Here is a 27,641-nt window from a genome sequence, read left to right as displayed (position 1 = left end):
GGTGACATTTACCACCTGGTGACTTTTACTTCCTCTAGATAGATGAACAGAGTTTGTTTTCTCATCGTTTTTGGTAACAGCAAGTTTGAGCTGAAAATACTGCATGGATTTCAAGTTAGTTTGGTGACAATAAAGTCCTCTATAGTGGTTTGAGAGGAGAATTAGGGCAAACTGGAACTGTCATAATATCATTTTCACAGATCTTCAGTCATGTTCAGACAATAGTCTTGATCCATTGAACTTTTAATTTGTATTTTGTTTCATTCTGTTTGTTCTATTTGTATTTTGGATTCTAAAGTTCTTTGTTTAGTTATTTTACTCTGTCCAGAGGGCCTTTTTCCTCAGATCCTCAGGCCACATAACCACAACACATTTAGCTATTTAGGCCTACTTGCTCTTTATCCACACTCGCCATGCTCTGTATTTGTACTGCTACTTCTTTGCTATTAAATGCATATTTGGAATCCAAGAAATGGTGCATCTGGTCAATTAACATGTATCAGTTGTTGTCTTTGACAAACTTTGGATAAGTCCTGATAAAGCAGAGAAAACTTGACTCCAGCCATGCACAGTTTTATCAGAAAATCCTCAATACAGCATGTTCAAAAGGGATCATTGGGTGCTGCACCTTGGACTGTTGACTGCTAACCACAGTCGATTGGTTAATAAAAAATAAAGGCTGTATACTTTTTGACACACTACCATCACTCATGTGTATTGCATTTTAGAGTGACCAATATGCAAACATACACGTGTTTCTTTTTTATTTCTTTTTTTGACAAAGTTGGATGCACAGGGAGAACATGCAAACTCCATGCAGAGAAGCCCTGGGCGGGATTTGAACCCATAACCTTTATGTTGCAGTGTCACAATAAGTGATATACGATTAAATTATAAGGGACTTGTGAGTGGACTGCACAGTGGTGCAGTTGGTAGCACTGTTGACCTGCAGCAAGAAGGTCCTGGGTTTGATTCCCAGCCAAGCATCTTTCTGCACAGTTTGCAGGTATGTTCTCCCCGTGGATATGTGGGTTCAGTCCAAAAACTTGACTGTTAGGTTAAATGGTCTGTATAAATTCTCCTTAGGTGTGGGTATACATGATTTTTGTCTTGTGTTGCCTTGTGATGGACCTGTCCAGGTTGTACTCCGCCTCTCGCCCGTTGACAGCTGGCGATGGGCACCAGCAGCCCTCCTGACCCCAGTGGGATAAGGGTGTAAGAAAATGGATGAATGGGAAATGTAGGCCTTTTATTATTATCCAACCATATGAGTTGTTAAAATATGTAAATATCAAGAGAACTCCATTATAACACAACTGTTAATTGCAATGGTACAAAATTTATTGTGCACTAACAGCATAAAAGGGCAAGGTGTGGGCATAAAGATGGGTACAAACTAGCAAGATTTAAACTGACCTGCAGCAACTTTGTTGAACCTCTGATGACATCAAGGACCCGATTAAAAAGAGAGGTGAATCTACCTTTTTCTTTATTTTAGTTTTTAATTACCATGTTCTTTTCTAAAGTGCTATTTTTTTAATTCGTTGCACAAATGTGCTTTTGTTGTCAGAGCATATTTTTCCTAACCCTACTTACGCAAGTTTAATATTCATAACACGAGTTTAATTTAGAGTCCAAGAAAAAAAAATCTGGACTCTCATGTGCATCCTCGGTTCTACTGTATGAACAGGTAGATATGAAATGACAGTCAAGAAGTATCCGCCCGCTGTTGCGTAAGAGCCGTGTCAGGCGACCGGTTGGTAGATAAAGCAGTCCCGTTTATCCGCTTCTGAGGAAAACCAGTGAGAGGGAGGGAACGATGTGGAGAGAGATGATGAAGAGGACAGAGGGGGCGTATATCCCGTCAGTAGCTCGTGGTTAGGGGAAGAGATATCGATAGTGGAAGATAGCTGGACGCAGAGGAAGCCCCTGGTGGTTACATTCTTCGGATAAAACGAGGAAGGGCTACGCTTTTCTGCCATTAACACAGAATGCCTTAGTCACCACCAGCCTGCCGCAACAAGACGCCGCCTCAAAGGACCCGGACCGAGCTGCAGGTACGTCTTCCAGGCACCGACAGTTGCGTAGCAGCCGCTATGCGGGGATACATTGCGCATTGATACTGTAGTGACGCTGCCTTTACCTGTGCCGGGCCGACTCACCGTTCAGGTTCAGGTTCCCACGCGACTAACCCGGGTTTCATTCAGTGGTGGTTGATAAAGGTTTCAGCTTTTTATTGATGTTATGATTTCCTGATTAGTAGTCGCACAATCTGCATCCTAAAGGGCGCCAGGGAAAGGTTGGACAAGACAAATTAACCCCCGGTGTTGTGCCGCAAAAAGCGCCTCCACCGATGTTAGGACAGTAACGGCATTGCTACTCTCATTAATAGTGTACAACGGCACCCTGATACTACTTTGTTATTCGCAGAGTGTAATAAAAGCTGCAAAGTCACATTGTTAGGTAAGTTAGTGTTTATTTTTAGCTGCACTGGCTTGGAATTTATTGGCTAATAAAACTGAGCAGTGGAAGATCATGGAGGATCAAAAGTGTCACAATTCACACTTTTGATACGACGAATCAATCATTGTATATTTACTTATGTATAGCATAAAGCACACACATCAGCCAATAAATAGAAAATCGCCAAGTAGTTTCTTAATTTAATTATTTCAATGCAGAGTTTACTGTGGCAATATTACCAAACAATATTAGCAATATTATTGTAGTTCAGATCAAATTAACTCATTTGAAGCACACTATTGAGTTACATATATTGGGCTTATTTAAGTGCTAGAGGCTGACACCTTTTTGGGCATTTCTGAATTTGACTCATTCCAATAAAGGAATGAAATCACAAGCATGCTCAAGAAACTTGAGTTTGAAAAATGAATCAGATCACAGAAATATAGCCCTATCAAAGCACAATTGAAGCACAGATATGGATAAAGATTTCCCATTTAAAACATGTCATTTGAATGCATTCCTTCATTAACAATAACCCAAAATAGAACAAAAGGAAAATGTATGTGCCCATCTCTTCTCAGATGAAAAGGGTTTAAGTAGGAGTCCAAGGAACTCCCTTTCAGACGCCTGAAGGATTAAACTAAGTCATTGTGCATTGCCAAAGAAGAACCGTAAAATACATAACTGAACTGGGCTTGTCATTTACCTTTGCACTTGCAGATAAATGAAAAGAAATTGTTGCCACATTTCTTAATTTCTTTATTTGATTAGTTTGTTTTCTTTTTTTTTTCTTGAAATTGTGAAAAATAAAAAGTATTTTTTAAATATCCTATGTTGAATTGTGAGGCTGTTAATATTTGATAGATGCCTATAATAATTTTATTGTCAATTTAAGTTTTATAGACTACTGGAATCTGGGAGAGTTCTGACAGATTACCTTAATTTTAAAGAAAACCACCACACCCCAAACCCAATAGTAAAGCTTTTAGAAGTGCTTGAGTAAAATTTTACATCTATTTTGGTAAAGTCATAATGAGAAAGTCAACTCAAGAAGTACCGAAAAGGGAGTAAGAAGACAAAAGATGACTTATGACTATGACTATGACTATCAAATAAATGATTAATTTCACTGTCTTCTACTGTTTCAAAGGCTTTTGTTCTGTCAAGATAAACAGAAAGTACTTTTTGTCACAGGAACAAACTCTAAAAATGAAAACCTAAAGCAGACAGTGGAAAATAAAAGAATTGAATAGAAATATATTTGATTTCAAGTTCTATTATTTATAATATATTTTAAAGTTGCTCTTTACTTCTCTTAATCGGCCAACAGTTCATTTACTGACAAGTTGTTTGCAACCTCAACATAATTTTATTGCATCCAGCTGCAACAATATGAGAGTCTTGGGTTCACGCAGAGCTGTGGTTAACTCTCTGTAGTCTGCAAGGTTTATGACTTGTGATGCCTGTAATTTATTTTTCTGAAAGTGTCTTTGTGGCTTAGTCAACAAACTTGCTATCTTTCAGGGTGTGTTTTTAGCAATGCGCAGGAGCTAATTAAAACATCAGAGTCCTAACAAGGTTGAAAACATTGTAAAATTTCTGCTGAACTTTCTTTCCATGGTTCTCCAGTCACGTGATTTCACTGACAACTTTGACATATAAAACAGAAAGAAATTTTCTGCAGACCTCCTGTTTGAAAGAAGACAATTTGTTAAGCAGAAAATTAAAGCACTACAATTAACAGTCATTTAATTTGTATGAAGATAAAAACAATTTTCTATTAAAGTGAAGTGTTTGGATCCAATAATGGCAGATCAAGGGAAAATTGGCTGATTCTGGTCTTTGGTTGATCAATTGATGCATCTGTTATATCCTGGCCTGTTATATCGAAGGCTTGCAGTCGCAGCCTTCGATCAGTGACTCACTTTCCTGATGAGCTTTCGAGATATTCTGGGGTCCATCTCCTTTAACTGGAACATCCTCGCCGTTAATGATCAAAAACATCCGGAACTGTTTCTGGAGCCTCTTTTCAACATCTCCTGTGTGGTTTTGACTCCCCCCAACCTTCCCCACACACACACACACACATGCACTCTGGGAGGCCTTCTTAACAACCTTCCTTCTCTGGGGGCAGATGGATCAGTTTGGTCTGATGCTTATATTCTGTGACCTCACCTGGAAAGCTTTCTGGAAAATCAATTTTCCAGGTTAGGAGCTCAAATGTCTCGAGATCTAACAGTAAAACTTGAACAAAATAGTGAAGGGGATGTTTTTTTTTTTTTTTTTTTTAAATTGTACTGGTAGTAAGGCGATACAGTGGGAGCTATTTGGAAACCGTGTGTTATTTCAAGGTGTGGAATTTTGTAACGGTTAATGGAAGGACCTCCCCCGTGGTTCACATTCCAACACAACCACACATGCTCCTTCTTTTCCTTTTCTTCCTGTTTCTCACCCACCCACGTATGCACATACATTCACTTCCTAACACACCCACAGTCAGAATGAAGTACAAACAAGTTATACATCTGCACAGCTAGCTGATGGCTGAGCAGTAATGCTTTACAGTTATACACCACAGAGGACAGTGACCCTTTACATTTAGCTCCATATATGTTTATGTCTTTGTATTCACAATATAGTTATTTACACCTTTTACAGACCCTCAACTTCTGCCTATCTGCCCCGTTTCTGCAGAAAGTCTTTCTGTAGTCTGATTCTCTTTTGTAATATTTATATATGCTCTTTGGACACTTTCTCCTTTAATTAACATCGCAAATTTTCCTCCTCATTAAGCTTGTTAGAACCACCTTTACAACAAATAAGAAAACTAGTCCAAGTAATCATAGCCATGGTTCAAGTTATTTCACTAAAAGGTTACAATTCTTTAATTTTCAGTTTTATACAAAATCAAAATCTTCAAATCGAGTTTTATTTTACTATTTGCTTCTTTTTGGTGTATCCTGCTAAACCCCAGCTGGCACCTAAAAGAATACCAGAAATCAGCATCAGCAAAGAAAAGCTTGACTAGCACATCTCTATTCTTCACTGATGAGTGAGACCATTAAACTAACAGAACTGTTGGAAAATTACCTACTTATGAAAATTGCATCTTTGGGCTTGCCTTTTTTAATGTATAAATTTTCATTTCTTTTCGTCGTTATTGCACCCCACGTTTTTGACAATTTAGCTGAAAAAAAGTTATATTTCAATAAACCCAAGACATGTGTTTTTAGTTTAAAAAGTTCCAATCTACCCAATTTCACAAGCAGAACCAAAACACTGCTGGTCTTTGACACATAAAATCAAGTCTGAACCTTTAATAGAAGGAGACAGAAAGTCGTAGCGGTCTAAGTACCAGCAGCTGTGCAAGGCAATTGCCAAATTGCTGTCTGCAATTGTCAAAATTGTGATTTTAATCAGGAGCCATCCAATCAATTACTACGTAAACAAGATTCCAGCCATGACTCGGCTTTCTGTCCTTCGTGTTGGTACTTCACGTACTCTGCCAAGAAAGCTATGTTGTCCTCAAACCTTCACTAAAAATCTAAACCAAATTGTTGATGAGAAGTTAAGAAGACTGATAGAATCACTCAAACCAATGGAAACTTCAGAGTCTGTCATCCTGCCTGAAATCTGGTAAAAAGAAAATGAATGTTTGCAAGTAAGAGAGAGTCTCTGCAGAAGCATGACTGTGTGTGCCCCACCCACATACATGCACACACACACACACACACCTCCCAGGTTTCTCATGGAAAGTTTGTGCATTCACTCATGATATTACAACATGAGTGTGTAGACATGACATCAGTGCTGCGACGATTAACTGATTAGTAGCAGCTGCTGCAGCACTTACTCATGTGGTTGTATAACAGCCAGGATATACCGTGGGCTAGAAGTTTATAGTAATCTCCAGATTGCTGCCTGCTACTGTACAGTTGGATTTTATCCACGTGCATTTCCTGCATCAAACAAGGCATGCATTGTGCAAGTGAGAGTGACGGCATGCAGACGACATGCTCACCATGTTGCATTTTAAATTCAGAGTGAAGCGTCTCAGAGAACCCCCTGGGCTTTGCAAAGATAAAAATACTCAGGCCGCTCACCCATCTGCCGTTCCCCCCTTTGAACAGTCTCAGAGGAACGTAATTTCTATTTGTGAGCCTCGTCGCTGTTTGAGGGATTCTGGCTGCAGTATGCACAGATGTGTCAGGGTCAAGAGAATGAATGACGTTTTCTCAACAACGTAATGAAGCAGACAGCAGAAAGGATGATTAGTTGTGTGTGACTGAAATGATTTGTCTTTTTTCCCCCCAAATTCAAACTGTTTGGATGAGCTGAAACTAAATTCACTCTTATTTGTGGTCTCAGTCCAGTGGACCAGAACATTCTGCTCTGTTTTTCGCTTCTGGAAAAGAGATTGATTAATTGTGACATTTCAAAAATAGCAACCAAGAGTTTCTCTCAATAATCTCTGCTTTGTTTCAGCATATTCTTGTATTTCTGACCATAGGTTTACACTCAACTCCTTTTTTATCTAGGTAGACATAGTGTAACGTACTCCATTACCAAAGAAGTAAGTTGAGAATGCACCCCTGCATGTGAAACTGTGACGCAGTTTCTCTCTTTTTGGATAACTTCCTGGACTGATTGCCACATTTGATCAAACCAGTTTCCCCTGCTGCATACTTTCTATGTATCCATGTCTTTCTTTTATGAAATATCATCTGCCTTCATTTCTGTCACTTTGTATCAACGAGCTTCTCCGACTCCCCCATCATCTGTTCTATATTTGCATCCCTCCATACTTCTCTCCGTCTTAATTTTATTGCCAGTCTCCTCACTTTCATCAGCTTGCCTCATTGTGCCCTCTGTTATCAGCTACATCAAGCCTCTTTCACCTTCTGTGCTTCTCTATCTGTATTTCCAAAATATTTTATTTTCAAAATACCACTTCTACATCAGCAGATCCTGGCATTGCATCCCAGTTATTTTGCTTCTGTCTCTTTCATTTGGACATTATCTACCATACAGAGCTATGCAGCTGAAAAACAAGGTAGAAGTAGAAAGAGGAAGAGAGTGACATTATTTTTGAAAATGGAGAGACAGAAAACGAGTTTGCTGAAAGAGGAAAAAAAAACAAAACACTGAGGGTACTGTGAGTGGGTGGAGAGTGAGATGTTCTAACAGTTGTATTCCTGTACACACTGATGTTTACAGGAATACCTGTGCACTATTCTACAGAGTCGCTAAACACAAGATTTAGATTTCCTGAGCATGCATTGAGATTTTTTTTGCACGTATAAACTGCATGCTCACTCGGACATTGCCAGACACATTTTCCATGTACTCACACAGATTACCTTAAGCATGTTTGGATCTGCCAGAATACACAAGCAAACCCTGGTGTGTGACTACAGTAACTTTTCTGAGGTCTAATCATCATGGATGTGAATGGATTCAGGGATTCTCAGTCACAGAAATATAAAATCTCCCATAGCCATTGATTTCTATTTTCTGAGCTTCTCCTTCCCTTTCAGCTGAAGTTTGACTTTGTTGGCGACACTGTTCCCAGAGGTTATCGCCCACTCTGAGTCATAGGCAGAAACTGATGTGAAAGAGAAAGATTTATGCAAGTTGGAGAACAAAAGAATGGGTGTTGCAGGATTTTACTGGCAGCTGTTTGGTTCGATCACTTGTAAGAATGCACAGTCCTCAAGGGCCTGGGGGAGTTGCATGTCACCTGGCTCTCTGAAATACGACAGTTAGCTTCACAGCCTCTGGCATCACGACTCAGATAGCTTGTAAATAAGCCCTCCTACTTAGAAGCAACTACAAATAAGACATGTGGAGGAGATAATCTTGATATTTTCCCAAAGATCCTTTTAAGGCACAGATAGGACAAAAAAAATTATTGTACCCATCTGTCACTGACTGAAATCATCTGTGACTCCCTTCATTTTGATTCGGTCTGCCTTTTTGATTTACCACAGAAAGTTGAAACCAGATAGTCACAAACACAAAAGATACATGACCTTATTTTTTGCTCCTGGTTTGACCAGTTTGGTCTTTTTCCGTTTTAAGACAGAAATAATTGAAGATGGCAAAATTATCAACACTCCAGATCTATCTTCTCCACAGCACTTGTTTGAGCAGGCTACCATCAGGCAAGCTCAGAACATCTTGTCTGATGGGTCACATGAGCTCACCTCAGAATATGTTCTTATAAACTCTAGAAGAAGGTGCAAATATAACCATCTGAAACATTCATTTATATCACTTTCCATTGACCTGATAAATGACAGACAAGCAGGGCCTGGACAGAGTAACAGGAGGTCCAGACAATGACCAAGAGTAGTATGTAGGATGTATTGTATGCGAATGGAAATGGTTATATGCACAGGTGTCAAACCCCAGTCCTGGAGAGCCACTTCCTTGCAACTTTTAGAGGTGCCTCTGCTCCGCCACTCCTAAATAGAATAATTAGGTCATTAGCAGGCCTCTATACAATAAGGAGATAATTAAGCCATTGCATTCCAGTGTTTTATACCTGTGGCACATCTAAAAACTGCAGGACAGTGGCCCTTGAAGACTGGAGTTTGACACCCCTAGGTTATGGGGTTGTACTGCTGATCTGACATTTGTGCTTTTCTGTTTTTTTTGTTTTGTTTTGTTTTTATGTATTTATTATTTATTGTTACTGTCTGTCCCTTTGGATGGGCTTTTTTTGTTGTATTGCAGTTTTGCCCCTGCTTCCAAGATACATTTTTCCTATGGGAGACTAATAAAATGATCTTATCTTAATTGCCAAGATTTTTTTCTGTCTTGCTAAATATCAGAATAATGAGAGAGAATTTTAAGAATTACATCCTAACCTTGTGGATGTACTTTGAAGCAACACCCCAGACACCATGCTTTCATTTTGGAAAGAAAAGCAATTAGGAACAGATATCAAGAAAAACATTTTGGACCTTCACAAGACTGTCTCATTCTTGAGTATAAGTTTCACTGGAGCTGCCATTTTCACCTGTTCAAACAAACTTACACAAGTATAAAAACCATGGAAATGTTTGGTCTTTACAGGTTTCACTGGAGAGACGTATTGTGTATCCCAGAGGTCAACATATTTTATCGTAAAATGTTTGTGTCAGCCCAAGAACCAAAACCTCGGCTGATGCTTTGATGAAATGAATCCTGTTCCAACAGGGCCTGAAAGGAAACTCAGTAAGTAGGAACCATCACTCCTAAAGCATCATAGAAAACCATGTTACAATTTGCAAATGCTCTCAGAAACAAAGAACAGAGTTATGTTTGGCCAAAGTGACCAGTCATATTTAAAGGAAGTTAAAGGAGAATTCTACAAACCTGCAAAGTCAAAATTTATAAATTTTAACTTTTAAAATACTTTTAGCAACGTACATAAGGAACATAGTGAGCACTGCAAAACTGGACTGGTATCCTGCATGTTTTAGTTCTCTTTCTGGATTAGTTCACAGCTGGATTCAATGATGGCTCATTAGAAGGCCTTAGAAGAACATTGACATGCTGAAAAGGTTGTTACACCAGGAAGAGAACTAAAACATGCAGGATGATAGCCCTTGAGGACCGATTTTGGACACCACTGCTCTAGAGATTGTAAGTTTTTATCTTAACTCCAAAAGGCTACCAACATATCCAAATCCATTGTGTACCATGGAAGAGTAAAAGCTCAAAAAGATAAAACAGAGTGACATTACTGTCCTTTCTTCAGGTTTGCTGGCACCTACTGAAAATTATGCCCTCAGAAGAAGATCTGTTTGTCTTTTAAACAACCGATCATCAATCGTGGCTTACCGTACTGAATTTATCCAATTCGACTTGCACAATGGACAGTGGAATTGGGCACAATTTCTTTGTGTGCATTTCCAAGGTTCAGATTACTCTAACAAAATAAATTAAAAACTGATCAGTTTTTTTTTAACCTTACTCTGTACTGACTTCTGTTTAGTTATTATGTATTTTCTCCCTTTTCCCAACAGTGGAAGAATGGTGTGACAATTAAGCCCCAATTCCCTCAAGGTCCACTTTGCTTCCTTGCTGAATATGGCTCTCAAGCTGCTCCTGTTCCATACCTTGAACCTATTCTTCTTCCATTTATCCGGTGCACAGACCATCATTGGTTCCTCCTCTTCCTTCACAACTCTGAACTTGCCACCTTCACCTACCAAACAGACAATTAGATTCTGGCCTTCTTTTCCTCCTAGAGGACGCACCGATCTTCCCATCAGAGTAACGACCCGGGAAAGGCTTACAGCTTTGAATGCAGTGGAGCAGGGGCATCGGATGATCCATCCAATGACACAGCTCAACCCATCTTTAATTTTTACGCAGTCTCCACAGAATTCTTCAAGGGGGCAAATTGCAACCCAACCAACCATTTCAAGACCCAGGACTGACACAGGCAGTTTGACATTCATCAAGGCTTTAAAAAGGGAAGAAGCTGCCACAACTCCACTTTTCCCCTCTTTGCCATCCCATTTAAGTCTTGCAGAAGAGAGCTCAATCGAAGGCTCAGAGGATGTTGATTCCCAAGGGTTGGGATCAGGCAGAGCTCTGGCAGTGGAGAAATCAACTGGTCATCAGCCAACAGCTGCTGAGGAGATGGCTCAGTATCGACCACAGGCGCAGACCATGACCTCCAAAGTTACGGACGAAGAAACGGCATCACTGGATTATCAGAATGATGAGACTCACCTGTTTTGGTTGACAACAGTCAGTGCAACCTCTACAATAACACAACAAACGCCGAAGGCTGCGGAATTAACAGGTAAGATATTTTATTATGAAGCATATCTTTATCATCACCTGTCTAATGGTTATCCCCCATTTGGTGCCAAAGCATCTCTGACCTGTTGAGGCATCAAATTCACAAAATCCTTTTAAGGTCAGAGGTGGCGCTTATATATTAGCAATGGATCCTTTAACTCCTTCAAGTTACGAGGTGGGAGTTCCATGAATCATACTTGTTTTCCCACCTCAGGATGGATTGGATTAAATTGGGATTTGGGGAATTTCACCTTATTGATTCACAGCAGAGGTCTGAGTCATTAAATAAGACTAATTTCACCCCTACTGGTTTGTGAGGTGGAATTGCAGTATCACATGAAGCAAAATGTGATGCACAGTGTATTCTGACACTTTTCTCTGTACCAGATTTTGCAGCTCAGCAATTTAAGCTACAGTAGTTCATCTGCTGGCTAACCTTAACTCGACATAAGTGAGCATTGGCTGCCCATGCTGCAGACTCGGTAAACACCTGAAGATCTTCAGTTAAACACCGAATTTTTTACTTCACCTTTCACTAGTCCTAATGTTATGCGCTATCACCGTATGCATGTAACAGTTTCATAGCTTTTTGAAGTTGATATTAAATGTCACTTGAATATATATTACCTTCCATTTTTAGGTACACTTGCAGCAAATCACCCTTCCAGTGACCGACTTCAGCCAAAGCAGGGCTCCTCTGCTGTAACATCTCCCAAACCCACGTCAAGCTCCGCTGCTAAACAGCCACAGACTACAGGACAACCTGTCACAAAAAGAAGCCCAGCCGGTCCGAATCCAAGCAGTTCAACAGAACAAGAAACCCACACATCTACAACTGGTCTTCCACCTACTCCAGAGGCAAGTTGGACAGTTACAACTCAAAGTGTCAAAACAGCAGAAATGGGAAAAAATACATTGAGAACTACGATACCGTCGAGAGGTAAGAAACAACAATCAATGTGTTCTGCAGTTACAACCACTTTCAGGGTTTCCTTTGTCTTCTGATCATTCAGAAAATAATTATTTATACAGCTGGAACCTTTTTTTTTTTTTTTTTACTGGAAAAGGCTTCAAAGGAAGGGAAAAAGGAGACAAATTTTTCCATGAAAAGGTGGGCTGTAGTTGGGGTCAACAAAGCAAAAGACTAAAGAATGAGCAGGAGGTTAGAGGAAGTGGGTGGGTAGGACTGAAGAAAAAGGGCAAAAGGGAAGCAAATGGGGTCTGAGAGGAAGTAATGCAATGGAGAAAGTCGACAGAGAGGGGGAAGGTGTGGGAGAAGAAAGGTATATGGCGAACAGAGTGGGGATGAAAGCCAAATGCAGAGAGAAAAAGATGAAGGCAGGCGAGACAGTGGAAAATAAATAAAGGAAAAATTACACATGGAGCTCAAGAGACAGTCACAGCACATTTAAAGGGAGGCATTACTGGTAACATAACCATGCTTTTCTTAGCCGATCATTTTCACAGCTGTTTTTTTGCTTGAAGTTCAGTCAGTGTCTCCCTTTTAAACCCATATTAGGAAGTAAGGGCAGCAGTACTTAGTGTGGAAAGAACAACATACAGGTTAGTTCAAGGCACTCGGGTTGTCTGAGCATGAAATGGCTAAACAGTATAGGAGATTTATTATGTTTTACTCGGTAACCACAATACATGGATGACAAACAGTGCAATGCCATAACTTTGACGAAGAGCATGCCCTCATCTTTTTACTTCAGGGCAGTTTTTCCCAAAACATTTCAGCTTCCAACTCCCCAAGTACCAGTGAAAGGGCTTTGTGATCCCAACTAACCAATGAAAGATGGTTATGAAGCAACACAAGCAATATCAACTACCAGTGAATTTAATTTTGCTGCAAGAATTTTTAAGAGTACATTATTTTTAGATTTATAAATTTATGGCATTAAAAAAATTCTTATTTATCCAAAAGGCGAATTATTGGACACCTCTGTATTTTCAAAGACTTGCTGTGATTATTGGTGATGCTGTGGGCAGGATGAATCTCCAGAAGCAGTCAGTCTTGCAACAAATTCGAGGAGGCCTCTGACTGAGGAATGTTGGTATATAACTGTCTCAATGCACACAGTGATGACACTATCTGGGCAGCAGAGACAGTATTCCACAGTAACATATCCTGGATGACTTGATCAGTTCTTGAGAATCCACCTCATGTGTTTTTCTGCTTCTTAACAGTTGTGCTTGTCAAGGAGCTGTGATGGGTGACACTCCTTTAGTTTTCACACAATGTGTTTATATCTGTTTTTTTTTTGGGGGGGGGTTGTGAAGTTGAGAGAGGGGCACTGCTGTGTTAGTTTTATTTCATTTAAAGGACTTTACATGGGAGGAACAATTAAACAGCAGCTCTAACTTTGTTAGAAGAGCTTACGCTAATGTGACTTGTACCAATACCAATGCTTTGGTATGATAGCAGTATTAGTTTTTGTCTTAATTTTTATACCTGTAACTAGTTTTTTAACCAGGTCATTTGATATTTTATTTCTTTCCTGTCATATGATGAAGTGCCAGTTTTAAAGAGAAAACAGAAGGGTTAAAGTAAGCCTAAGTGTGCCCACATTCCAGATGATTGGTACATCTGGAATGTGTCTAAATCTCATCCCAGTTCGGGGAAAAAATGTTGAAGGAAGGGAAACATACCCTTATGTAAATAAAGAAGTGTGTTTAATATGTGTATACAAACCGCTTTTACTTTGTGAGGGCCAGGAGTGCATCAATGAAAGGAGGGAGGGAACAAAAGGGTGAAACCAATGTGAGTGTCATTTATCACTCAGTTTTATGGAGGTCTTCTGGCGGGCAAAGAGTACTTCAAGTGAATAGAGGTTTGAAAGTTTTACCTCTGATCATGTCGTTAAAAATGGGTGAAGATGATTTACAATAAAGCCATCAAGACGAATATCCTATTTCTTAAAATTCTTAAGATCACCTTTCTCATGGTTACATTTTCTGTTTTTTGGTTTTCCTTAAAATGAAAACTAGATCACACCATTCTTCCACTGTTGGAAAAAGGGAGTATTATGAGTATAATCATAATACAACTGGGTGTTTCCAGGGTCTTCTTCCAGTTGCATAAAGTTATGAGCTCTGTGCAAACAGAAGCCTGAGTCATAATGAGCAAATTATAAACAGAGAGATGCAAATTTGTCCCATGTGGCATCCTGGTAATCTCTGAATGTGTGCAGAGCTTGCCTGATGTAAATTTATTGTGACGCTGTGCCGAATAATAAAGATGTTCTTGTTAATTATATAATCTCAATTAAGCTGAATTTCTGAATTTCAGATGTGTTTATTGTTGATATTCTTACTAGCAAGAATGACCAAATGAATTCTGAAAGAAATTTTATTCATCAGTGATTCCAGCTGCCCACCTTTGTGGGCAGCTGTTTTTAGTGCATCATACAAGCCCTAAAGGTTATTTACTCAGAGTGACAACCTGTGGTCTAGATTTGCAATTTTCTTATTTGACCAAATATAGTTTTCTGATAGGAATACAATATTCAACAAGAAGGATGAAGAAGTTAGCTGATGAAAATTTATTTAGATGGTTTTTACAGTATGATGTTTTGGCTTTCTTTTCAGAGCTCTCGGTACATACTACAACCCCAATCTATTGAGATAATGGTCAACTAATTTAGTAATCAATTAATCATTAAATGGAGTATAGATTTAAAATGGCCAATTAGCTGAACAAACATACTGAGAGCAGTAATTTAGCCAAAACTGTACAAAACGTTTATGCATTTCACTCTTTAAAAAAAAAAAAAAAACCTTCATCTCTAAATATATTCTACCCAAAACTTCTCAAGGGCCAAAGTTTTGCCTTCACCTGGTTCAAATTCTGTAAAATTATGTGCATTTATATTATTGTATAAAAAAGGCTTAAAGAAAAATCTGCAAAATTTGCCAATTTTTAAAATCCAATTAAGCAATTAACCATCTGAATAATCGATAAAATAATTACTAAAACAATCATTTACTGTCCTACTTCTATACATTTAGTTAAACTTCTCCACAGGATTATCTTTTCGTTTTACCTGTTCAGTGTGTTTCTTGGTCTTCATAACGGCTGGATTTACTCTGCGATTAAATTACCCACATCTGCAGTATTTGCAGATGTGGGTTCTTCAGCTAGTTGCTTAGACTGGGGTGCATTTATGGATATTATTATAACATGCATATTTTAGCCCCATTCAGAGTTTTAACTAATTTGGAAAAAAAAAAATGTTTTCCTGTTTTTATTTTTTTACTACTTTGGTCTTTCACATAAAAATTTTAAAACACACTGAAATTTGTGGTTGGAATATGACAAAATGTAAAAACTAATGGATTTGAATACTTTCTGAAAGCACTGCATTTCAGACGTTTTGCAGTGCATCTTGGTTTCTATTCACTAAATAGCTCTTGCAGATGTATTCTATGATGGTGAGTTGCACCCCTCTAGTGGATCTCAGTGGTACTTCATGCTCTTTCACTGATTTCTTCTACTTTTAGATAGTTGAACATCTGTCTGTTGTGATTGAAAAAAATACTAACCAAAGGCATGTTCTATCTTTCAGGGGACTCTTCACTTCTTACAACCAGTGTTGTTCCTGTGATCCGACCCAGATTTGGACCGACGTATCAGGAAGAGAGGAACCGCTCTGTTCTGTTGGGATATCCACAGCAAGCCCCACACTCCACTTTTAATCCAGCCCCATCTCCAAGTGCCATTCCCTCTACAAATGGCACACTTCTTTATTGGGGTGATTTGAGCCGCACGTTGGCTTATGCCTGGGAACTACATGTCTACGGCACAGCAAGCCTCTTCCTGCTCCTGTTTGCTGGAGCTGCCCTTGGCCTGACTCTGTCCCCCGGAGCAAACTGTCCTCATCGTGGGGCCCTTGGACTTGCCAATGCTCTGTTGTTTCTGGCTGGAGGCCTCAGGGCAGTTCTGTTTTTCATCGACCCTTATGGGACACGAGGCATCTTCCCTCGCACAGCAGTTACGGCCCTCTACAACCTGCCTCTTCACCTCTTGGTGTGGGCCCAGGCGTCGATAGTACTTATTGCACTGAGGGTGGCAGGAGTCAGTGTGTTACCGCCAACCTTAGAGCACCCCCCACTGTTGGCTGTGCTTACTGTGTTGCAGTGTACACTACTGTTAGCTGCTGATCTGTTGTCTCCAGCTCTGTCTCCTGTAGTACCAGTAACCCTACAGGTCCTGTCCTTATGTTGGGGCCTGGGTATCTGTTTGGGCTATCTTTGCTATGTATTTCCACGTATACGCTCCCCTGCTCTTCCCCATCACAGTGTTCCTGTCGAGGCCAGGAGGAAGACTTGGACAGGGAGCCAAAAAACAGCAGTGATTCTGGGAAGAGTGTTGGCAGTCTGTGCAGTTTTTGGAGCATTATGCTGTGGTTTGCATGTCCACGCAACCTTGTGGCTCTATGGATTGTTAGGAGACTGGACGCGTTTCAACTGGGGATGGTGGTTGGTGCATTTCTGGGCTCGGCTGATGGAACTAACATGGGGTTTTTTCTTACTACTAATGGGATCCTGGGTGTTCTGGAGGCCTGTCACATGCCGGGCAAGGGAGGAAGTAGGGCATGACGGCAGCACAGTGGATCTCCCAACTCCTGGTCAGTCGGTTGGTTCCCCTCAAAGACATACATGCTGGTCTAAGATAGTACAAAGTCTGAGAGGTAAACCCTGTAGGAAGTCTGAAAGTAATGGTGTGGGAGGCGGAACAGGGGGAGCAGGAGGACCAGGAGAGGTGCCGAACAACTGGGCTGGACAAGAGCGACCTGGAGCTGATATCAGCAAGAGTCTCATTAGGAACCAGAGCCATGAGCAGAATATGCCCCAGCCGCGCCTGGTCAAAGACAGTAACTATGGACGTAACCACGGGGGCCACCCTGAGGACCGAGGCATATCAGAGGATTCCACTAGCTCCCTGCTGAGACTGCAGACTTTGGGTCAACCTCCACATCGCTCAGTTAGTGGCAGCCTGGATCAGGATAGAGATACATCTCTGTCTTTCTATGAATTTGACCTGCGGCCACCCTCCCCCATTGACCTGACTCGCAGCATTGATGAGGCTCTGCACAGAGAACATTTGGTCACAGGAGGGAGTCTGTTTCATCCTGTAATCCAGACTCCTTCTCCGGGCTCTGGGATCAGCCAGGAGCATTGGCTTCGCAGGAACAGTGATCCTCAGCTGCTTTCTGAGAGCAGCGAAGCCCCAACAGAGTCCTCCATGCCTCTAGGGGGTAGCGTTCTCAGCAGCGTACCCAGCAGGCAGGTGACTGCTCCACCTACACCATCCCACCAGGGTCACCGGAATGCTATGGTCAGTGTTCCCTCATCAGTGTCTTGCCCAGTCTCACTTCGCCCCTCCAGAACATCTACAGGAAATTTGGGTGAGGATGGCGTGGATGACACTCGGCCATTTATCACCCCAGATTCTGAAAGGGCGCGAACAAGAGCTGGAAGACCTGTTGGTTCACGCAGTTACCTGGAAGTAAGTCGACATGATGATTCTGCCAGTGCCAGCAGTGAAATTATAGACCTTTGAACCACACAATGGACATAAAGACCAGTGACTGCACTTCAGATATTCACACATTTGTTTCAGATTAATGCAGGGGAGATCTGATCAGACGCCCTCAAGTTGGCTTAGAAATAGGAACCAGTTTAATAGAAACTTTGGGTGATTGGTATTAAGCTCACCATCTTTATCTTCAAAGTCCTTTTGTTTCAAGGCTTTACCAGGTGAATGCATTTTACTGTTACTGGGAGATACATTTTTAACACACCACTCACATAGCTTTTTCCATTTTTTTCACTCACATAATTTTATTCTACACTGTGTTTCCACTGCAAGAACATTTTCCAGGAACCAGGACAGTTTTTTTTTTTTTTACCCCATTATTTCCACTGCAAGAGCCAGAACATTATCAGCAGCGTACAAAAGTAGAAAGAAATCTTCTTGTAAAAAAAAATAACTAAATAATATCTCATTGTTTAGTAGTGCTTATATTGAAATACAATAATAGAATCAACCAATCTTAATGGAAAGATAAATTAGATGACTTATACTAAAAGCTGACTGCATTTGTTCATCTGTAAAGACAAAGCTGGTTGGAGACAAACACTTGAATCTTTGTGTGTTTTACAAATTAATTTTAGGTTTCATAGAAATGAGGCATGATATTGCTGTTATAACAATGTGTTATTCCAACTCTTTCAATTACTTAATTGTAAAAAATATGGATTACAGTCTTTAATATTGAATTCTTTTTCTTTTGTTAGTGTAGCCACTGTGAGATAACTACATAGAACACCGGCCTATATCCTGGTGTTCTAGCTGACTCTGAAGCTGGAACTCAGAGCAGAAAATAATAACCAGGTTCAGAGCTTTCTGATCGCAAGTTGGACAACAAAAGTTAAGTATTTGTTTTGGTGTCATCTACCACTAGCAAAGCAAGCTGATAATATATTTATATTTTAACACAATACTAACATTTTAAAAAGTAGATAAAATGAAGCACTTTTTGTTCCGCTGGTTTAACAAGAAACATACATCCAGAAGTGCTCAGTTCAAAGTTTGTACCAGTAACTTTCTCTACAATGTGGATGCACATAGAAGGTTTGTTCTTTGCCTTTATGACTTGCAGTGTTAGAATTCTGACTTTAGGAGACATTCTTGTTATTCTGTCTCACCTTGAAATCTTGTGGTCGGATCCAAATATGGGTAAAATTTGAGTAGGCAAAACCTGTTTAGTTTGACACCGTTGCACTTTCTGACAAAGTTTAGAGCAGCTTTCATGAGTTATAATTTGTAGTGGCTGTGACTAAATGTATTGCAGAACATTCCAGCTTTTTTTTGTGACCTAAGCCTCTCTCCCAAATACTGGATGAAAAAGATTTCAGTCAGCGTTTTCCATTGATCCTGTCAGCATCAGAATAAACAACATGGTTTCATACACTGCGGTAGAAACACATGCAACACACATGTGGAGTAAAACAGGAGGGTCCGACAAAATAGGATCTGGATTGCAAAGTGAGTTTAACTTTTGTGGGACCAGACATGTATTAAACGAGGAAACATTTTAGCAGCTATGTGATGTGTTCAAGATTAGTGATGAATCTTCTCCTTTTATTGTATGAAATTAATAAAATGATTAACTTCCTGTAATGTGACTAAGTGTTAAAAGTCCCATTTGTTTCCATGAAAGAATTTCTAAGCATATCATTGGTTGTAAATTTTTTTTAGTGCTTGTTTTTTTTTTTTCCATGTGCTTTTGTTATGTAAAGATGTGCCAAACATAATCATGACTGCTGTTCTCTCTCTAGGGTCTTAGCATTTGTATCATGGTGACTCAGCAGCAGATTATGTGTAAGCTCTTATCTTGCTGTCGCTGTTGTACTTTTGTCTTATAAGTTAAAGCTGGTTACATAAAGATACAGGCACTCAACAACAACCAGAGAAGCCTCCCGTACTGCTGAGTATAGTAGTTGTTTAAGATATCACATTGAATTCCCATGAGTTTGATGCATTTTATTATCTTAGCCACTGCAGAACAATGCTTGTGGGATAACACCCATTAATAATCAATGCCTTTGAGTGCACTTTTGCAGAATCTGAATCAGATTATTAAACAGATCGGTTGTATTGAATTAATTATATGCTGCACAGCTTTGCAGGGCTGCAACACACAGGACTGGCTTGGCTTGAACTTCAAAACACTTAATAGACCTGAGTCAGCGACAAAGCACTTACCTGTTTAGACTGAAGTATTTTACTATCTTTTAGGGATTAAAATGTTCAAGTCACAATGTAAATACTGTCCTTTCTAGTTTCCATGAATAAAGTTTTGTTTGAAACATAGTTGCTACTGTGAAGGACAATCTTAAGTGGCATTTCTAAAAGCTCAGGTTGGAGTCGATCAGATTTTTGGTTTTTAAATTTAGTTCATGGATATTGGTAAAATAAATTTTAGTCAAATTTGCCTTAAAAGTAATACTTTTTCAAGTTTAGACAAACTCTGGATCGATAGAAAGTATTTATGTTTCACGAGTGTCAATTCTGAGCCTGGTTTTAGGAATTCATTTATAAAGAACCAATTCCCATCAAAGGTCATAAAAAGGATTTCCAATTTCTATCAAAGTATATTAAATCAAGTTTCTTTCAGTTTATAATCAGATTGGTGCAAATTACCATATGTAAACAAGTTTTAAATTTAGCTTCAGATGCAATTCCTTACAGACCAATTCAATCTGGATTACTATAAAATGCAGCCAAGTGTAATTGATTACATAATAGCAGCTAATAAAGTCACTTATGGAAAATGTTGTCACTAGTTTTGTCATTTATACAAGTGAAGTGTACTAAAAAACATTTTATACAGTCTACCTGAAAATGTGTGGTACTTTTAATGCACCCCTGTTCTGTGATCAGGTTGCAACGGTCTGGTCACATTTGGAGTACAAATAACACCAGACTTAAAAATTAAAAGTTTAATTTTGGCTCACAATTGAACATTTATAGATTTAATGTTCTTAACTTTCTGAACAAAATGAAATCTTTTGTAGACATAAATTATTTTCTCCAGCATTCTCCAGTTAAATGTCTTGAACGAAACTTACAGGGTAAAGAAGTTTGATTTATACTTTCAAGCTATGTGAACTTGAACTAACAAGACTCCAACCTGAGCCCAAATATTGCTCATGAGCTGTGCAGATGATTTTACCTGTTGAGATGAACAGGAAGTTGTGAAGTCATACTTAATATAGAAAAGACTGTTATATTATTGCAAGTTTTATAAAGTGTCTAGATCGTCTAAATTTGTTGGATGTAGATTTTTGCTTTGTTTCTGTCCATACAAGATATGTTTATTGAGCCATGTGTAGTCCGTTTATTCTTTTGAATCAGCTTTTGCTCTCATTGCATTTTGAGTATGTATTGTTAGACAAATAAGAATTTAGAGATATTGTCATTAAGTCTAGTTACTGATGCCTTTTTCCACTTTGCAGATGGTCCATCACTCGTTTTCTGATTACTTTTGTCTGACCTGCAGTACCTCCTACTGATTGATGTAAGATGCTTGTTGAGTTTTTTTTTGTTTTTTTTTTTTTACAGTGCGGTGCGTCTTTTTTTGTTGCTGTCGACATTCCAATGAGCCGATATTATTTCACTGTACGAGGACTTGTCTAAATGGCCACTGTGGTTCCTCCAGCTCCCTCAGGGTTGTCCCGTGAAGCAGTATGTGCCATAGAAAATACATATAATATTCCCTGTGCAGTCTGTTTACTTTGCTCATTGAAATCCTTGTTCATGTATTTCCTGCTGCTTTTCACATATGAACTGAAATAAAGATCTAAATTCCTTAAGCTCTTATGCATGTTTTTATTTGTGTTCAGTGGTAATACTGTTACTGTGGGCGGCTACAGAACTGTTCGAAAGTGGAGATCAGTATTTCCCATCTTCCTTTGATAGTCTTCATCAAACTGCTCATTCTGTTTAACAGTGAAATGATTCTTCCAGTCACCAACCTTTCCTAAAAAGAAAAATGGAGAAATAATGATTATAATATTAATCTCTACTTCACTGATTACTTTATTACTGCTAGCAGTGGGCATCAAAATGCACACAAGCCCCCATTATGCCACGTTAAATATACATTTACCAAATAAGGAGAACATGATAAATAGTTTTATAACATTTATCCTGTACAAAAATTTAAAATGAGTTTAAATAGTCTGTTTTTATTTTTGGGTGTAGATCCTTCAATTATTTTTGCTGTAATGCATTCTGGTTCAGCTGTAGTTGAAACAAATCTGATTAACCTGAACAAAAGTTCAGGTAATAACAGAACAGGTTCACATTTGGCAAAACCCACAATCTTATGATTTTCCTGTTTTTGCCATATCCCATTCTGCTCTCTTCCTTTGCCCCTCCCTCTCCTGCTGGCTGATGATATTTCCACCTTTTTCGCAGCTTCTACAAACTCCCGCTTTGTACTCAGTGTGAGATCTTCTGTCAGCAACCTTTTCACAGACTTCAAGCGTCCTTTTCCCCTGTTTTTGTACCTGACCATGTTCCTACCTGTTTAATGTTCTCTTCTCCATGCAGTCCTGTTGGCAAAACGATCCTTGGTAAAAGGACACACTGAACAGTTGCAACCCCAAGGAGACAAGACTGAGTCTTAAAAGAGAACCTCTAGGGAAACCACCTCTGCTAGGATCTTTACCATTTCCTGTTTCTGCAAAACATCCAGTGTGTTTTACTGATCGTTCACTTTAACCATCTTTTTGAGAGTCTGACCTAAAATCTGAACCTGTGAAAAAGTTACTGACCATTGTGCACATTTTCTATTCTGTTACTAAAACTCATTGAGCATTTACTTGGTAGGAGTCTGTGTTCTAGCTAAAGTTCCCAAAGACTTTATTGAGGATCATGAAATCGTCTGAACAATACAAACAGAATGATTGGCTAAGAACATTTGAATCACCAAATGAACTGCCTTAAAACTACAAAGCATTGCAAATACCTGGCAGTTCAACCCAATAGAATAGAGAACACTTCGATGTAATTATAGGGGTCAGGAGGAAAATACAGCTGACCTTTGCGCAAGAAAGGTGAGATCTTGGAATCAAAGAATTCATCAGATGAGCCGTTGGCCATCTTGTTGTGCTTCATGTTGTTAAAGAGAGATTTTTCTATCACTTCTTTCTTCAGGTCCATGGTGGGTGACAGTTCCAGAAAGGAGCAGATCCGACTGACTTCTCGTTCAGTATCCTACCAGAGAAAGTCCCTCTTATACTGTGCTTGCATTTTCAGACTGACAAAATGAAACATAGACCACCCACCTCAACGAGATCCTCATAGAACAAGTACAGAATGTTAGATCTGGTCTTTGTCTCCTCCCACCAGCCTCCCACATGGTTATTCCAGGAACCAAAGACCACTGAAAGGAGTCAAAGTCATGTCACAAGCAATAAAATTATATTGGTGTTTTCAGTTATTCCTCCCATTAGTTTGTGACTCACTTTTTCCATCCACAAATCTCTGCAGAAAACTGTTCCAGTCTCCAGGCTCTGGCTGGGCCTTATTCATGCGGTCAAAATGAAAATAAGATACAACTGTGTCCTTCGCATTGCGGGCTACATAGATGATCTGCAATCAGACAAACATGATGAAGAATTGTTTTTTTTTTTTTTAATTCAGGTTTAAGAGAGATTATATGCAGGGGAATCTGCCAATAAATTTAGATTGTGGTAGCATAATATCACTAAAAATCACAGAAGATTTTTAATTTCCAGGTACTGTAATGTGAGTACATTTGAGAAGGAAGCAGTATAAAACTCACTGCAGCAATAAGTAGCACCTTAGGAAAACCAAATCTAAATTGCATGTGTACGTACCGACTGGTTATTTGGCAAGTGTGGATGGAAAAACCTATTTTCTGTTCCGTTATCAAAATGTAAGATAATTTTTTACCTCTGCTGCAATGTTTGCTTTAATTAGATTAACTTTTTTTAAACTTTTAAGCAACAAGCAGTCCTTGCATGATAGTAAAGATCATTAGAGAGAAGTGTCAATTTATTGACAGCAGCAGGAGTACCAACATATTGCCTTAAGTGGGTCCTATCACCTTCTGACCAGTTAAAATGAAAAAATGAGATTCTGTGTTACGTTAAAGTGCAGCACTGCTCCTCAAAATTCTCAGCAACAAGCAGGAAGAGCCTGTGCTCAACCAATGGGAACATTAACCCCTTAATTAACTGAAGAACATTTGTTCTGGCAAAGCAAGCAAGTTATATTTTTGATTTTCTGCTATTGGATTTGCCCTTTCTGATTTTGAGAAACTACCTATAAGCCCATTAAAAAAATTTTTTTGATTAGGAGAACCAACTTATCACAATGCTACTGGAAGAGCATTGTGAACATTGTTAGATGCATCAAGACTTATTTGACATATCCAATATTTATTTTCATGAAAAAGAAAGCTATCACAAAGGCCAAATTAACTCAGAAAAGATAAGTCATAGGAAAAAGCTATAGCTATGATTAACAGAAGCTAAAATAGGACAGGAATCAGGACTTTGGACGATCTGAAAGAGATTGTGCAAAGTGAAATGGTCAAAGATTATTCTTCCTGTTTGCTCCAATCATGTGAAATGGTAAAGGAAAAGACTAAGTGTCCTTTTTTTCCAGAATTATGGAGGGTTCTGTATTTTGAAAAAACAAACCTTGGAATTCTGTTCCCAGAAGGACTGGGGAAGAAACTGGACTGGTAGGTGTGTCTTGATAATGCGTGGAAAGCTGTTTATTGAATTCAGTTCATCCACTCCTGGTAAAGGAATGTATTTTTTTTTTTTAAAAAACCAAATAATTTAGAATTTTATTCATCTATTAAGTCACTTTTTAGAGAAATATACCAGAGGGAAACCCCGGAATGCTGATCTCCAGAAATGGCACTCTTTCATGAAGTGGTACAGAGTTCTGTCGTTCAGGCGATGTTTGGCTGAAGTACAAAAGGTCCAGGATGTAGGAGACCCATGTGTTTCCTTAGGGCCATAAAACACATAACATTTAGATAAAATGTTGCGAAATTAGGGAAAAAAGCAAAGGGACTTTGAAACAAAGATTAAACTATTTCTAATACCTACCTGCTTTTGGATAGCTCACCAACACAATATCATCTGGCCTTGCTTTGAAGCTCTGTATGTTAACCCAGTTGTCAGTGAAGTATTTGGTCATGGAGACTCCATTGAAGTCGAACAGTGTAGGTCGAGGTGGTAACTCCATCTGCTTGATGTGTCTTAAACCGTTTAGGAACAAACTTTGTTCTTGCACTGGATAAGATCAGACCAAGCCCTGAAAACAGAAACAAAAAAAGTTAAGACATTTGATTCACCGGGTGAAGTAAAATGCTGGAAAACTGCCTGAAATGAAATGCTTCAAAACTTGTGAAATAAAGTAGATTGTATTGCAATATGACTAATTTCAGTTTTATAAATACATTCTGAGTTTTAAACGACACAGCACATATTCTATAATACGAATACAAATGAAGTCCATGCAAACTGAATGTTTTGAACAAACATGAACCTGCAAAGCCGTTGTTGCTCCGACAAAAGGCAAAAAGAACCAAAGTAAAGCTTTTCACAAGTTTTGAATATCTAGAAATCTCTAGTCACATTCCTGCTTACATTCCTTCTAAGAAAATAAAATGTTGAAAGACAATAGACTAAGAAAAATTATACTAGCACATTGTGCAAAAAACTAAATAATAAAAATGACAGGAGAAAAAAAACAATTTTGCTTCCTGCTTTAAGTGGAGGGCTTTGAAAAGAATAAAGCAAAAGTATAATAAAAGTAATAAAATGTTTTGGCCAGAAAGGTTCTGCATCAATAAACAGTGACAGACACACGAGGCTTTATGGAAATTGATTTAAATTATATACACAACACTTCTGACACTATGACAGTTAAGACTACACATTCACACTTTCCAGCAGCAGCAAATTGTGACAATCAAAATACAGATAAATTACTAAAAACATTTTTATAACCTGGTAGTGCTTACAAATCATCTAAACTCCTTGAAAAATGGATTTTAAATTTGTTAGCGCACCTTAATGTTTCATCCTTGTGTGGCTCCTAAGCAGAGCAAAGTTAGGTTCTTATCCAGGACCGCTCCTTATTAGTTCAGGTGGTGACATCACTGTCCAAAGGTGTCCCGCCTTCAATAATCATTTGCCATAAAGATGTGAAAGATTTGACACAAGTATCTATTTTTCAATGGTTGACAAAGATTAATCTTTCACATTCCAAACTGTTAAATATGAACACACTTTTTCTTAAAGTGTGTTCACCAGGTGAAGTAAAATACTGGAAAACTGCCTGAAATGAAATGCTTCAAAATTTGTGAAATTTATTTCTCGGTGGTACAACTAATTTTAACCAAAAGGAAACATAATCTAAAAGGTAATCAGATATCCACAATAAGCCAATAAAGAATTAATGTGCAAGTCTATTGTTAAAATGGTTCATTTTTTATTATTAAAATAAAATAAAAAAGGAGACTAAGAATCACAAGTAACTTTTGTGCTAAGAGTTGAAACTTAAATTAATGTGCAGCAATGTGAATATTCATGTCAGACTGAGGGATTTTTGTAACATTAAATTCTGTGAGACATTGTATAAAAATGTCTCCAGTTTATCAGATGTTTATTTGGCTCACAGGAGAAACAGGGAAAGAACGGAAATTGTCTTTCATATTCATTTTACCCAGATCTAAAGTGCGACTGCTGAGAAGGACAGCAACTTGGCAGTAATAAAACAGAGAGAACTGAAATTGACATAAAGAAAAAGTGACACTAAACTAAGGAAACAAGGTCAAAGCACACTCAATCAGAATAAATGAACCAACACAAGGAATAAACTAAAATGGAAAAACATAAACAAATAACCAAAACCTGAACACACAAGTAACAGTTTCAGATGATTGCATATTAAGATTAGACCAAAAAATTATTTTAAACAAAGATTAGGCAAAATTATTATTTTTAATTATTTTTATTTTGAGCCATTCAGATATTGACTTGCTGTCGTGCTTTGAATTATTGCTCTGCTGCACCAACAAATGGAAGCACATCGCCCATAATGTAGAGAGCAGCATTCATAGCAGCATTCATAGTGATATGAATGATATGACAAATGACAAAGATTCTCACTAGTGGTCTCTAAAGTCCCAAAGTCTGCCTGTATTTGTAATCTTTAGACAGTCTTTATAAACAAGCGTATTTGATCACCTTGTCACATGTAATGTCTCTTTAATCGCACTTTCTTAGTCTTTCAAGACTCAGTACTATGTTATAAAAACAAATGTCCTCCCAAGGACAAAGAAGCCTAAGTCTAAAGCTTAAATGTTCTCATTTAGACTGTTTTTAAATCACACTGTATTACAGTATTGTAAACTGATGGTTTACAATACTGTTAGTCGACATTCTTGTTCATCAGTTCATTTACACCATGACGTTAGAAGTTCATCTTTAAGTAGAATAAAGCCAAATTTACCTTGTTAAAACGTCGATTTCTCACTGTGCAGTCATGTGAGGATCTTCTGAACTAAAGTGAGTAGTTTGTTATGAAATATTCAGGGTGGTGTCTTGCGCAACTTCCTCAGTTTCAGTGGAGCATTTGTTGTCTTGGTGACTCAAACAAAATCTGATGTTCTTGCGTAAGAAATACTTCTGCCATGAATTTTCAGACTTTCATTCACGCGATGGTTTTGTATTATTCTTTCATGAATTTATTTTGGTTTTTGCTTTATGTTTCTTTACAGATTACACTTTATTTTGGCAATTTGTCT

At 38.6% G+C, this 27,641-nt stretch overlaps 2 protein-coding genes across 2 annotated transcripts; one reads left to right on the top strand and one right to left on the bottom strand.

Annotated features, from left to right (window-relative positions):
• Positions 1 to 1,743: 1,743 nt before the first annotated feature.
• On the top strand, positions 1,744 to 21,651 carry LOC129370262 (proline-rich transmembrane protein 3). Its single transcript, XM_055046107.1, has 5 exons — positions 1,744 to 2,057; positions 9,547 to 9,687; positions 10,482 to 11,269; positions 11,909 to 12,208; positions 15,837 to 21,651. Exons 3-5 carry the CDS (start codon positions 10,546 to 10,548, stop codon positions 17,831 to 17,833), a joined length of 3,021 nt encoding a protein of 1,006 aa, XP_054902082.1. The 5' UTR covers positions 1,744 to 2,057; positions 9,547 to 9,687; positions 10,482 to 10,545; the 3' UTR covers positions 17,834 to 21,651.
• On the bottom strand, positions 21,648 to 27,434 carry LOC129370264 (cytosolic sulfotransferase 2-like). The gene is made up of 8 exons (XM_055046109.1): positions 27,347 to 27,434; positions 24,934 to 25,141; positions 24,703 to 24,831; positions 24,514 to 24,614; positions 23,311 to 23,437; positions 23,131 to 23,228; positions 22,885 to 23,059; positions 21,648 to 21,818 (listed from the first exon to the last, which is right to left on the bottom strand). Exons 2-8 carry the CDS (start codon positions 25,070 to 25,072, stop codon positions 21,706 to 21,708), a joined length of 882 nt encoding a protein of 293 aa, XP_054902084.1. The 5' UTR covers positions 25,073 to 25,141; positions 27,347 to 27,434; the 3' UTR covers positions 21,648 to 21,705.
• Between the last annotated feature and the right edge of the window lie 207 nt (positions 27,435 to 27,641).

The sequence above is a fragment of the Poeciliopsis prolifica genome, unplaced genomic scaffold (genome assembly GCF_027474105.1).
Source record: "Poeciliopsis prolifica strain line A6 unplaced genomic scaffold, Auburn_PproV2 SCAFFOLD023, whole genome shotgun sequence".
Lineage (NCBI taxonomy): Eukaryota > Metazoa > Chordata > Actinopteri > Cyprinodontiformes > Poeciliidae > Poeciliopsis > Poeciliopsis prolifica.
Note: the sequence above shows the minus strand (reverse complement) of the source record. Positions and strands in the feature narration are given on the sequence as shown.